Raw genomic sequence first — 13,868 nt, 5'->3', positions numbered from 1 at the left:
CTCCCTTTGTTTCTAACTAGTTCATCGGAATCAATGATCTGCAAAAATGCGCTGATTCGAAATATTAAGTACATTTTAGGGAATTTAAAAAATCTTTTTTGGGTAAAATTAAAATTACAAAAACAAATATTTTTTTTAACGTGATTAAACTACGATAATAACAATTTCTTTCCCGACAAGCATTTAAAATCAAATTAGATATTCAACGTTAAAAAATTAATGTCTCAGAGTAGACCAATGAAATTGTCAAACTAAAGTGTTTAATAACTTAATTTTTTTTTCAGCTAGAAAATGCAAAGATAATAACTATCGTCTGTCAACAGTAAATGCCAAATATTTCTGAAGCAATAAAAATAATAGAGGTACAAGAAAACGAAAAAAGTCATTTGAAAATTCACTGTCGTACGGTTCTGTGCACGCCACATTTTTTTTCTTAGCCCCAAAGTTAACATTTTTATTAATTTATTTTTTTCCTAAACACAATACTTGATGATCTTATAATATCTTTTCGATTTCATTTTGAAAATTATTTTACATTTACGAGCAAGTTTTTTCAAATAAAAAGATACTCTCAAGTAAAATATTACAATCATTACGTTTCTCAGTCTCAACATATATTCTCACAATTGCATGATATCCATATGAATTTTTAAATTAAATTATGCTATACTCAGTTTCACTTCGGGAAAATCTTCTTCAATCTTTGGGAAAACGGAGATTAATTCATGCCTTGACGGTCATTACACTCGCTCTCTGGTTATGCAATGTTTAATCCTAAATATAAAAATATAAATAACACCTTATACTATCCTTTCGTACATGTATGTAACTTCTAGTCCCTTACAGTTGAGATAGAAAAAAAAATCTATATTCCCTTTACGCGTCGTGCAGTGACTCAAAATTACACTCTTTGATAAATTTATGTCTGTATACCTACACCCGCAGACAACATCTGAGGGAGAGCCTGACGATCTTGGTCTCCAAGTTCTGGCTCCCTCTGCGAATAATTCGCAACTACGCGTGCCGAAAACATTGAGAAAAAAAAACAAAATCTCGAACGTTGACGGCTAACGCTGGCACTTTTTCTCTGTTCCTTTCGCTTTTATTTCTTTTTATACCATCAGTAACGACGCCAGGCTGATGATCGTCAGTAGCAGCAGTGTTGTCGCATGGGATATGCCAATCCTAGATTCGCAGCCGGAGTTTGCTAGAAAAATAACCAGAAAACACATCTTTGAGTATGAATCCACGCATTTTATTGTTTCAAACAAAAAATTTAGCAAAAAGCTTTCTACATTTGAATCATTATTTCTTCAAATATCCAAGAAAATGAGGGAGGGGGGACAAGTAAAGAGGGTATTAAAAGTAAAAATATTGTATAACATATCAAAATAATAAAGATTATTGTTGGAGTGATTTTAATTGCGTTGTGTAAACTGTGACCTTACAACTCTGTGATAAAAAGTTGTATATTTAACACGAATTTGGACCAAGTATTCAGACATAAAAGAAAGGGAGGTGAAAAAAAAGAGACAGAGCACTTGAAACCTCATGTTTAGTCCGTAAATTGGTGTATGTTAATTAAGGTACACTACTACTTTTCTCGAACATTTTAATGTATCTTCTACACTACCTACAAGGGGTAGGATAACAAAAGCGAGTGCGCGTAAAAATCTAACTGAGCTATACAACCATCGAGGGATGCAAGGAAGTATGGATTTGATTAACGCTGGAGGGCCGTAAAACCGGTTTTTGTGAGTGATGACAGTTTTTATCGCCGACGGACTTGTTTGCTTGCTAACCTCGTTCTTTTCCTGCGGTCGATGAGAAACAGGAGGGAAAGAAAAGGGGCCGAAGCTCTCCAGCCAAGAATCGTCCTTCCACCCTTATTTCATACGTGTCCTTTTTCCCCTTCGCTTCTGTATCTCCTTTGAATCTCTGGCGGCAAAGACGAAAGCTTCGACATGCAATATACACACGTGTGGATACGCATGGTGTTGTTACCGTACGAGTGCGGGTGTAGGTGCAAACTTTGGTGAGGGTGGAAAAGTGATTCACGGGGGCGTCGGTTCTGTCATCGGATCGCGTGGGCGATAGTGCGATGAGTCAGAATCAGATCGCTCCGCTGTTCTCTTCTAGGGCGCGCATGTGTAATCTGATACGTTTGGATTAAATTCGGCTCAGGCAGCATTTGCTATGTTGTTACCGAACGGGGGGAAGTAGGACCGGAGTGTTTGGAGAAAACGAGGCTCGATATTCGATGACAAAGGATCGCGTGATAAGCCATCGAGGGATCGGGAATCGCGGGGCGGATGAGGCTGCTTTTGATATGGTTAATTTTGTCTATCGTTTTCGGTGTATCATGGCAAGGGGCTGGGTGAATTTTATTTTTTTTTCTTCGGCAATATTGCGTGGCTCAATTGATTAGTGTTATATTAAACTTTCGTGTTAACATTCAACTGAATTACTCAATGTAACTATTTTAAATTTCAGTAGATTAAAAAAAATTATTTAAATATAATAAAAGGAATACATCAATAGACATAATTGAGGTTTTTACAATTGAAATGTGATTCGTAGAATCGAAGTTGTGACATAAACAATGACTTAGAATCCACAATGATAAAATTCACAATTTTCTGTTACGTCCCAATTTACTTGATTTCGAAAAAAAATTTTTGTCTTTAGACAGAAATTAAAAAAGATATTTTTCATTTGCATTTTATTATGTGATAATATGATTTAATCCATGTAGCTTTTCGAATATTTTGACTATTTAATGAGAAATTTTTGGATGCACTTTTTCGAGAACTATCCTACCAACGACCCCCTAGACTCGCCCTCTTTTTGCGCACTCAAACCTCCCGAAACTATGATAACAACTCGTGTGTTATTTTACTTTAACGAGAGTTTTAGTATCCGCTACGTGTCAAGCATATATTCATGTTCATGCAGCTATACCTGCACAGTTGCACGCGTGTATACACGTATACATAAATATGCATGCACCAGCAGGTGTGTTGGTATGTACGTGTGAAAGATACGTGCATCAATATTTCGTGCGCGCATCAGAATTCACGCGGAGGAATGTATCACGAAGACTTCTTTGCTGCTACTGCAGCACTGAATTTTATTCATCCGACGTGTTGAATACCAAAGACGAGATGACCTTTGCCATTCATTAGGGAAAACACTTTTTGTCGACGTTTGTGGGTGAAGAAAGCGGATGTGAATTTATAAGTCGTAGTTGTCGTTTTTCGACAATTGTGGAGTTTTGTCACGTCACATTTAATAATTTTAAAAATCTTTTCAGGATTCATCTATTGATTTGTTTGAAATTTTAGAAAACAATATTAAAAGTCACAAAATATGGTAAAAATACGCTGCAATCAGATTAAGGCATGCATTCATTCAATGAAAATTTTTTCAAAAAATGTTATATGCGCTGGAAACAATATTTAGGCTACTAATACTATTTGTATTATATCTGTGATGACCTTTGAACTTACTATAACCAAATAAATGTCTAACCGGTTGCTATTTGGGGCTGAAAATATTTGAGTTGGTTTAATACACTCATAAATACACTCGTGAGCATCGTGAAAGCTGCCTTCCATAGGAGTACGAGAAAGAAAATTTTCTACAATCAAATGAAATAATGGAGTACCAGCCCAAAAATTAAAGTTATTTATAGTATACATATCTCGAGGCATTAAATTTTAGTAATTAAATACGATCGAGCTCCTCGTGTACGCTATTGAAGTGCAAGCCCGAAACCTTTGCAGTATTTAAAGGATTTCATTTGGGCCCTTAACCATTGCTCTGCTGAAACGAAAGTACAGTGCCAGTAAGCAAATAACTTTGTTATTCCATACCAGCGTTTGATGTTGCCCCCCATCTGTGTTAATTAGTGCATATTTGCAGGTAATACAGGCCATGTGGGTTGGTTTGTTCTGTATTTTTTTCGGCTGGTGTCGCAAATACAGAGCTATGCGGTGAATGCAACAAACCGTTACTAGAGAGAGCTCACGTTTGTGTACACGTGGGTAGGTATGTGCTGTCTGGTAAACGGATATATGTATGGAAGAAAAAGAGTGCGTCTGGCTGTGTCCACACATGAGTATATATTTGTGGGTGTGTACATGTTTGCGTGAGTTTACAGGTTTGGCGTAGCGGATAATTTATGGTTCGTTTGTTGGGTTGAACTGGTGGATTTTTTGATGTCAGAAATCGGAGCAATATTTTTTGGCTTTAGCTTCCGATAATTGGCTCTCTTTTCGTTTATGGGCTTGCATCGTTCAGTTTGGTAGTCAGTTTTTTTTTATTTTTTTATTTTTTTTTATTTGGTACATCACGAAGTTTCGGAATTTTTTATGGCTATTCTGTTTGTTTTTTTAACAGATAGTGTAACAACTTTATTTTCATCGCAGGTGTAGGTTTAGCGAAAATCTATGTTTTTGTTGTAGAAAATTTTACCAATGAACAAACGTAGAAGGATAATTAGACGTGACACACACTAGACGTGAATACTTACACTTTTTTCAGTAATTTTTAATTTGTTGCAATAAATGTATTTTATTCAATTCCAACAAAGCATATTGTTTTTACTCCCTTTCACTTAATTTCATTCAGTAATGGGTAAATACATTTTTTAAGAGTACAACATTCCAAACAATCGTTCGTAAAAGTAATCTTTTATTTAAACCTTCATCAATATCGGCATTAGTTTCCCAAAAAAAATGAATCTTACAGCTCCAAAAAAATGTTCGCTTGTCAGTAAAAAAGGCAAACATCCGATGCATTAGCTCTCTGCGCAAGAAATTTTGGTCCGTAATGCCGTATCGACAAGCAAATAGCAAAAACACAGAACCGCCTTGCCATAGCCTTACTTTTGAGGTTAATTTTTCTTAAAATTCTTGTTGCTACTGTTGCAGCCAAGAAAGAGTTAGTTAAATAAAAAATATGCAAGAACTTGGGAGATTCTGCCGTGAAGCCCGTCTAATTAATGGAAAATGTAGACTCGTTCTAGATGCCATAAGTATGCAAAGTGAGATGGGATGGCCATTTGATCAGTTATTTTAAGTCACAAAGGCTAACGATATATCTTTTTGTCCACTACGATTGCTTTGACAACTGTACATATTGCAACGTATTAAAATTAAATTATACTTACCAAGTATGTGCTCGGCGTGCGTGTGTCCTTGGGGTCTTGTCTCTCTGCTCTCCATGACCGGTATCTTGTTGCTCTCGATATTACTCCGAAAGCCGTTCTCGATGCTCAGCTCGTTACTCTTCCAGTAGACTGTGGCTATCTGGGCCAAGCACTTGATCTTCATGATGCCACGCTTGAAATGGTAGTCCTGTATGCGGACCTGCAAGCCACGTGTTACCGTTTCCAGTCCCTCGCGGTCCACTTCCTTGATGTGTGCACCAAAGACCTTCACGTATTGACCTTGTGCCTGCAGTAGCATTATTATTAGTGCACATAAATAGGTTCGGATTATCAACTTTTCATTTGTAATAATAAAAATTTCTTGTGACTAACAACTTATGAAACTTTCAGGAGTACTGCCTTTATAATCGCTTCTTTACAAGATAATTTCTTTAAACTGGGAATCGATCACTCAATACAGGCGTCCGTACAATGTATGATTTACGAGGATGTCTGAGCATACGTTTACTCGTACTACTTGAAAACTTATTCAGCGAATAGGTTTCGTTTAGGTGACTTGAGTTACAAATGTTCACTCCTTGATTATTTTATACGTTGTGCTCTTTACAAATTTGTCACTCAAGTTGGTATGATTTTTATTTTCAAAGCAAAATATCAAGCTGCTTCCTTATCGTTCGTGTTGTTGAGCAGTTGAATATTCATAAAATGTGCGTTAAGTAGAGACTTGAGTAACTTTTGATACTTTGAAAAAGACTTGCCAACCAGCATATTTCTTTTTCTTATCGGTAGGTAAGTGCTAAGTGACACGGATTTAAAAAGTTGCTAGTGCTAATTCAACTGCTCAGTTTTCTCTTTCCACGTGCACTCTTTTCCATTCTTTGCCAAAAATCCAGTGCACGGATAAATAATAAAGTGTATGCCGGCCATACCAAAAAAAAAATTCTGCACGACATTTTAAATTCTGATCCAGTTTTATTATGCATGGTTTACAACAAATGAAGCACAGAAATATAATTTAAAAAATTGTTGGGTTTAAACAACCCATCACGAGACATCACGTATTATTGAATGATCATCCCACATATTGGCTAATAATTTTATATCTGTTTGAAAGAGGTCAATCAAATGATAAAGCAGCTGTGTGATTTAAAAAAGGCTTATTTCACCGAGCTGTATCGTAAAAAAAATTGACAAAAATGTATTGTACCAGCACAGGATAATAACAGAGGATATCCGATAATTCATATGACTGCTTTAGGACTTTTGATGTCTGACGTTTCGAATGATGCATGGCATGTCGTTTTTTGTGATATTTTAATTTCGAAACTCAATCCCTGTCTTTTATTCTCATGCACTATACTTCAAACTAGCACGTGCGTCAAATATTGACTTTATTTGAAGTTGAAATCGCGCTACAGAACATGTATAGAATTTATGATGGATCGTAGGCTGCTGTTCCATGTATATGGTGTATGTGCGTACCAAAAAGAAAAAGAGGATTTAGAGGATGTCAGTCTCGTAGGGAGAAAATTATATTTTGTACAAATGTCAATGTTGGGATTTTTTAGCACGTCGGTTGTAAGCTCGTCACGATTTGTTTCAAGCTATATTGTCTTTGTTAATTTGACCCACATGGGACTTTTTACTTTATTTGTCGGGATTCAGGCTCCAATTATTATTTTTTTTGTGTAAACTTTTTTGTTCGGATTATAAATTGAGTGCTGTCAAATATAGGTCAATAAGTAGATAATACGAGATAGGTCAATACGAATAGACATTATAAAGACATTATATAGGCTGAAACGATAAATTTTGTAACAATGTAAATGGTTCACGATGATAATTAAAATTGACAAGAACGTAATATTAGTTTTATAAGCACTGAATAATTATCGTTCATTAAATATTGGGGCTCATTTTTTGGATCCTGCTTGTGTTGTTAAAGTTTTTCAAGTAATTTATTAGTGGATTGTTAATTAGTGGATTATTAATCATTTATTGAAACAAAAAACAAATTAAAAAGCTTGGTTAAAAAAATGAATGATCAAATATCCACATAATGATTTTGCAGTGCCTCCAATGTTTAGGCCATCGAATGTAGATTCCTAGAAATCTCTCTTTTCTCTTTCTTGTACTTTCTCCTAAGGGTACAGGACTAGCTTTCTGGTGAACTCCCTTGAATTGATTAAATTAAAGTTCTCGAGCACCAATTTTGTGGTGGAGCTAAAGGCATGCACACATGAGCGCACCTATACAAACACGTGTTATTGGGAAGTTATTCTGTGGTGTGTAAGGTTGTGTTTGTACTAGTAGCCGAGTCGATCCTCCGTACGTATATAGGCGAAAAGGGAAACTTACCGGCTCGCCATTAATGAACCAACTGAGCGTCGCCGCTGGCTTGGACTTTGCAGACGTGCAGTTGAACCTCACGACATCGTGTGCTTGGTAGCGTTGCCTGGACCCTCGGCCATTTATGATAGGACCCTCCTCAGGCAGAGCTGCAAAGTTTATTTATATGGAAATACGTATATATACATACGTTTCGTACATAGTGATGTTAGAGTCATTGCTTTGCTCCCTTCTTCCCTATAAATATGCTACAATATGCTTCGTACATACATTTTGCACTGTATTTTTTTATTACTCTTTCTTTTACTCGTTTTGTTAATTTTTCGCCTCTTTCAGTTCTGGAGGCATTGGCAAAAATACTAGTTTGAATATTTAGGAGTTGCTTGAACAAATTTAAGGAGAGTATCAGAATTTTTTCTGCTGTATTTCTTTTGCCTGGAAAGCTGTCGGCTTTTTAAAATGTGCTTATTCCTTGAAATAAACGTATTGTTACTTTGATACAGAAGTGAAAATATTGTTATTAATCTTTTATGCGTTATATTTTTGAGAAATAATAATAAATATTATTTTTTTATTTATAATCATTCGTGTAATTTGCACAAATATAGAATTGATTAAATAATAAGATATTTTTTATGTGATTGTATTTTATTATTTTCTACTTTAAACTTTTGTCTACATGATATTTTTCAGCAAAAATTTTTTTCTAATGTCTTATTATTTTTATAATCATCAAAAAATTGTAAAAGTACTCTTAATTTACCATCTGATGACAAATAGTTAAATACTCTATTTCATTTAATTACTGAGTTGAAGTATTAATAGCGACTGCGTAGCTTTAGTAAATTCAAGCAAAATATTTAACACAATAAAAAAACAGAAAAATTTGTTTAATACTATTTACCTCCCATGGTACTAATTAGATTGTCTTTAAAACTATTCATTTGGTTTTTGTACTTGACCAATTAAATATTTGCTTAAATCAGCAAAAAAACCTATAAATGACAAAGTTATAAAATCGATATTGCACCGTTACTTCGGGCCCATTTACGTCACCCTACGTCTCAATTTCAGTGTTTCAATTATCGCGTCGAGCACTTAACTGCAGCTCTCGCAGTCCCCCATTTGCTCGCTCAGCCATTGGTTATGTGGGCACCACGTCATATATACGCATAAGTAACGTTAAGTCGCTCCGAACATATAAGCCAGCTTTACGCTTTATATACCTATATACGGGCCGTTACGGGTAGGAGGGTCGAGCGGCCTATAGGATAGATCCTTCGGTGGACGCCAATATCAATTAACGCGCGCGCATCATTAATCGCGGCTAAATTCGTACTAACACCCCTCACCTCACAAGGCTAAGAGTAGAAAGGGGGGCGGTAACGCCGGCAGATTCAGCCCTTTATCCTTTGCCCCCTATCGTATATTATTGTTGCATTCGCCTCGCTGAACGAATCTAATGCTTGATGTACGCGTATTCTTGTGTGTACCATACGAATGGGTATACTAGGCCGCGAATATGTACGAGCATGGACCCGCAGGTTCTACGGAATTTTGGCTTTGCGCAAGAGTTGCGGTTGGTCATATGCGTGGCTCCGTGCTAATCCGCTATCACCAGACGCATGCGAATATTGTCGTGAAAAGCTCAGTGTTTTTCTTCTCTCTTTTGTGTCTTTCTTTTGCCATTCTATCATGTGGCTTTTTTATTTTCTAAGTACAAGGGCTGTGATTACAAAAATGTTAACACAATCGTGATTATACTTTTATCGAATGAATTAGCAAACAATCCTTTGTATCATTTTTCAAACTCTTTCTTTGAGTGTACTTTTGTCTCAATTCGATTTGACGCACCTTAATAATTATATTTTAATTGAAAATAAAACGTACTTATGCCTCCCCCAATCGTTTAATTGAATCAACCACCTACACACTTATTGGATGCTCTCTGTGGATTCCCACCGTCTGACCATTTGCTGATACGATTCACTTGCATGCATTCAACACACATATGTAACATGTACAGATATAAAAATCTATTACGAGGTATCCCTTTTGCCCACCCAGTGAACCTACAGCCTTACACGATCTACAATGTAAGTGCAAGTCTGAATTTTATACGTACATATTGAATTGACGACAACAAGGTATATGCATTTCTACCTTTCACCACTCGCCAATTCGCGTGCTTTTGCTTTTCCACTCGTGGCCACATAACTTCTTTGTGTATTGGTCAAGTATTTCATGCCCATCGCAAGACTTTATATAGATACCCGGTTGTGTATGTGGGTACGATGTTGATTGAAGTTAGAAATTTATCTTCGCTCCGGGTGCAACTTTTGGAAAACAATTTACGACCTTTCGCGAGAGTGGCGCGAGAAATTTGAATTATTGATTTCAATCGAGCTGCTGCAGCTGTGGTTGTTTGTATCTACTTTGGGGGACGGAACCAATGCTTTGTTAATTACGTGCCCGTTCGTACGTCCTATCTACCGTTATATCTATAGGTACGTGTGCGCGCTTGGTGTGACCGGCAAGTATTACGTGAAATGCGAGCACTCGCGAGAGTTTAGTGTGCACCAGAGAGTTATTGGAATAAAAGCGTTTGTACGATACGTACAAGTCGAGTTTACAATCTACGGCCGAATTTTCATGTATGATATTTTGGGTTGCTGCCACTCGCGTGATTATTCGCTCTTCTCGCGCACGCATTACGCACTCGGTCGAACCGAGAGATTTTCCTGGGCGTGGTGGGTGGCTATTGCTCGTGTGTTTTCGTCTGGGCCTCCGCGCGTGTCCGTACATTTGCGCGAGTTGGGCTTGAAATTCGTTCCGATGAGTTGTTTAAGGTTCGCGAGAATTAATTAGGTTCTCGTTACCCGCGTGAAAATACGTGAATATGCGATAAAGTGTTTTGGCGAGTCCATTCATTGAATTTATTTTCATGTCCAAGCAGTTGGTTCTAAATTTATGCTGTAAAATGTGTTATTGCTCTACGTTGATTGATACTATACGCAAATAATTGCTCTCAATAAAAGTTTTTTTTTCAATTGATGGGTACTCCAGTCTCTCAAATCTTTGAACGAAAAACAATTTGAGAAATAAGTTAACAATGGAAATGAACTCTATATTTTTTTATACTATCATAAGAGTTGGTTGATTTTTTAGTTATCTTATTTGCAAAAATATGAATCGACATTTTTTTAATTTAAATAATTCTTCATTTATAGTTTTCATTTCTAGTGAATACATAGAATTTCCAGAGTTTTCGGATGAAAAAGGTAAAGTGAACACAATACTTTTGTGGGCTTCATGAATACAATGAAACGTCCTAGAAGAGCTCCAATAATGATTGGGGGAAGCTCTCAACAAAAGTTTTTAAAGTTAAACTGCAGGGGTTTTGGGAAAATATTGAATGAAGCGAGAAATACACGAGAAAAAAATAATGAAAAAGTTTATGAAAAAAAGAAGTTGTAATTAAAAAAATTTTTAAATGTAATATTTTTAGCTACATTCACCAAAAAATTTTTAAAACCTTACCAACAACCTCCATGTCAGCGTGCTCAGACACAGTCTGAAATGCTGGTGCTTCTCCTGACACTTCGCATCTGTAGCGTCCTGAACTCATGAGATTCACCGAATTGAGTACCACCGAGCTTTCTGTTGAGTTGTGAATCTGTAAATAAAATGATAATATTCGATCCTACATTATAATATTTTCTGAGAGAATAGAGATTATTTTAACGACCACAATATTATTTAATTAAATCAAATAACGCTGTTTTTTTGACCTTTGTTCAAAGAACTTATTTATTTATATGATTTTGTATAAAAAAAACAAAAAATAATTCATGGTTCCCAATTAAATAGTACTATTTGCATAATTAAACGTTTTAAAACTAACTCAATACGATCTACTTTATGTACAGCCGTGCTTAAAGTAATTTAAATATTGAATCTTGCTAAGCTTTCAAATTTCAATTTTGAAAACACGGAAATTTATGAAATTCTTATTTGTGAGTGGTTTCCATTACAACATTTGAAGTACGTGATTATTACTGTAATTATGTGTACACAAGCTGAAATTCGAATTATAGAATAATAAAGATTACCATCTCTATTACGTCTTAACTTATCTTTGAATATTTATATGAATGATTCACTTATTTGGATTTTGTCTTACTTTGATTGATGCTGTAGTTTTTGTAAAATATATTAGAGTAATTTTTAATAGAATCATCATGCAAAAAATGAAATATGCACACGTAATCTTAGAAAAGTAAGGAAATGTATTTTTTGTCAACTGCTGGGGATAAAAAGCACGGATACAAAAGCTGTAAGTGACGACCTTATTCCAACAATTGCATACTCAACCAAGTTGCAAAAAGTTAGAGTGAAATTTTCCAGATCCCTCCGGTAGACTTAACCTACTTTTTGAATGGCTTTTGCCCCCAAGAATTTCGTCACTTTCTTCTTATTTTTTGACAGTAAAAAGCTTAATTTTTATCTGCACCTGAGCTTTCAATGGATCTTGTTTGTCGTGTTTATTAGAAAAAATAATGTAAATTGTTTTTATGTGATAAAAAAAATTGTAAGTTTGCCTAAATAACCGTGGGTCCTGTCAATCAATGTTTGAATCGACCTTTGTACACTAACTTACACAATTCTTTCGACTGACATTTGAATTTTTGCTCATCAGCATTCCCTCTCCCATTACTATTACATGTGGCTTGGACATAATATTAAATTACCTTGTGACCTTCCGTTAATTACGATGACTACGTGAAGTTATCACAATTTTCGAGTGGAAACAAAAAAACTACACCAAAGGTCCCGTTCTTTTATCTCGTTTCTTCCTACTCACTAATACGGAAAAAAAAAGAATGGTAGCAAAAAAAATGGATGATGCTTGTAATAGAGAGATGGTCTCGTGCCCTCGTGCGAAGCACCGAAAACGAGGCGAAAAAGAAAGGGAAAAAAAAAAAATAAAAAAGACCCATTCCTGTATGCATACGTTTACTCACGGTGATGCGAAACTAGAAAATCATTAGGCAAGACGGCCTGGGCAGACTCGCTCCCTCTCGACTCGAAAATCTCAACTCTCTGCCCCTCGGGCGCGTTAATCCCAGATACGTGGGTACGTCTTCCTTCTACCACCGTAGCTAGCCCAGAGGCCAAGAACGAGAGAGCACATGTTTGTAGGTATTACATGCTCTAGCACGTATGTATGCATAACTGTAAACTGCTGGGCGCACGATATGACGAAGAGAGATAGTGGCGAAAAGAGAGGGGGAGGTGGGAACGCAGCAACAGACGTTAAGCGTGGGTTTCACCCCTATATTTACACACATTGTACCCACCCCTATCTCTCTTTTTCTTCTTCTTCTTCTTCTTCTTCTCCCTCCAACTTCCAACTAATAAGCCAGTGAAAAACGTATCAATCATACCACCTAATACGGTACACATGTATATATTTACGGGTGAATGGAAGCTCGAGAGAGTAAATACATTTTTACGTACAAATTAGTGGGTATAAGGTCTGCTCGAATTAAACGCCTCATCTTCCCATTTTATATTTAATCAGGATTGTGCATGTAATCACGGCAATTGGCGGTTTTTCCTCTGTGCATTGCCGTCTAGAGGCATGCTCATACATGTCATCGAATGCAATCGTTGGATAGAGAAATATGCATTTTTTTTATTTCTTTGCTATTAAAAGCTTGGCAGTCTAAATTTACATCTTTTCCAAAGATTTTTCTGTGTGCTAAAAAAACTTTCTTGTGGTCGAGAGTCGGGTTTGTTGTACGTACTTACATCTTACTCTAAAGTATAGCTCATTAGGGCTGGCTCTGCTGTTCGCTGTAGCTACATTTTTTTCTTTCTTTTCTGGCAAAACATTAAAGCCAAGGTATTACAGTTGTTTTTTTCAGAGTCAGGAGACTGTAGCCATTTTTAAAGAATTTTATTTTTACCTCCTTTCTTCCCCTCAACTACATCTATGACTTGGGGACTGTGTGTTTGTGACTGATGACTGGATATCAGTTGCAAGAACGAGTTACAAATCTTTGGCAGAGGAAGTATAGGGTACTAGGGAATTACCTTTATATGTTTCCTTTAGGAGCTTGCAGTTGCTCCAACAATTTTACGTGAGCCTTTTTTTTCGTTAGTTTTCGCCATTTGTGCACTAGTTGGCTTGTTTCGCACAGAGATTTATCAAGTTGATAATAGTGAGCTGGTTTTGCGGAGGGCTAATTATTTTACTAAATGATTTCTTTTTTTTGATAAATTGTTTTGATGCATGAAACAATATACTCTTTCCTTACATCATACAATCAAACGCTTACTA

The 13,868-nt window shown here is 36.1% G+C and overlaps 1 protein-coding gene across 1 annotated transcript in view; it reads right to left on the bottom strand.

Moving 5' to 3' along the window:
• Positions 1-776: 776 nt before the first annotated feature.
• The window catches only part of LOC106635988 (beaten path IIIc), an 80,160-nt gene continuing 67,068 nt past the window's right edge, over positions 777-13,868 (bottom strand). The window contains exons 3-6 of the mRNA XM_089591978.1: positions 11,063-11,198; positions 7,532-7,671; positions 5,174-5,459; positions 777-1,207 (exon numbers count right to left, since the gene is read on the bottom strand). Coding sequence (XP_089448104.1) covers positions 1,113-1,207; positions 5,174-5,459; positions 7,532-7,671; positions 11,063-11,198 — 657 coding nt within the window. The 3' untranslated portion in view covers positions 777-1,112. The remainder of the gene's footprint in view (positions 1,208-5,173; positions 5,460-7,531; positions 7,672-11,062; positions 11,199-13,868) is intronic.

This window comes from Copidosoma floridanum, unplaced genomic scaffold (genome assembly GCF_036245765.1).
Source record: "Copidosoma floridanum isolate Cflo_tuat_1 unplaced genomic scaffold, Cflo_Japanese_pri ptg000014l, whole genome shotgun sequence".
NCBI lineage: Eukaryota > Metazoa > Arthropoda > Insecta > Hymenoptera > Encyrtidae > Copidosoma > Copidosoma floridanum.
The sequence above is the reverse complement of the archived record's forward strand: the minus strand, read 5'-3'. Positions and strand labels throughout refer to the sequence as shown.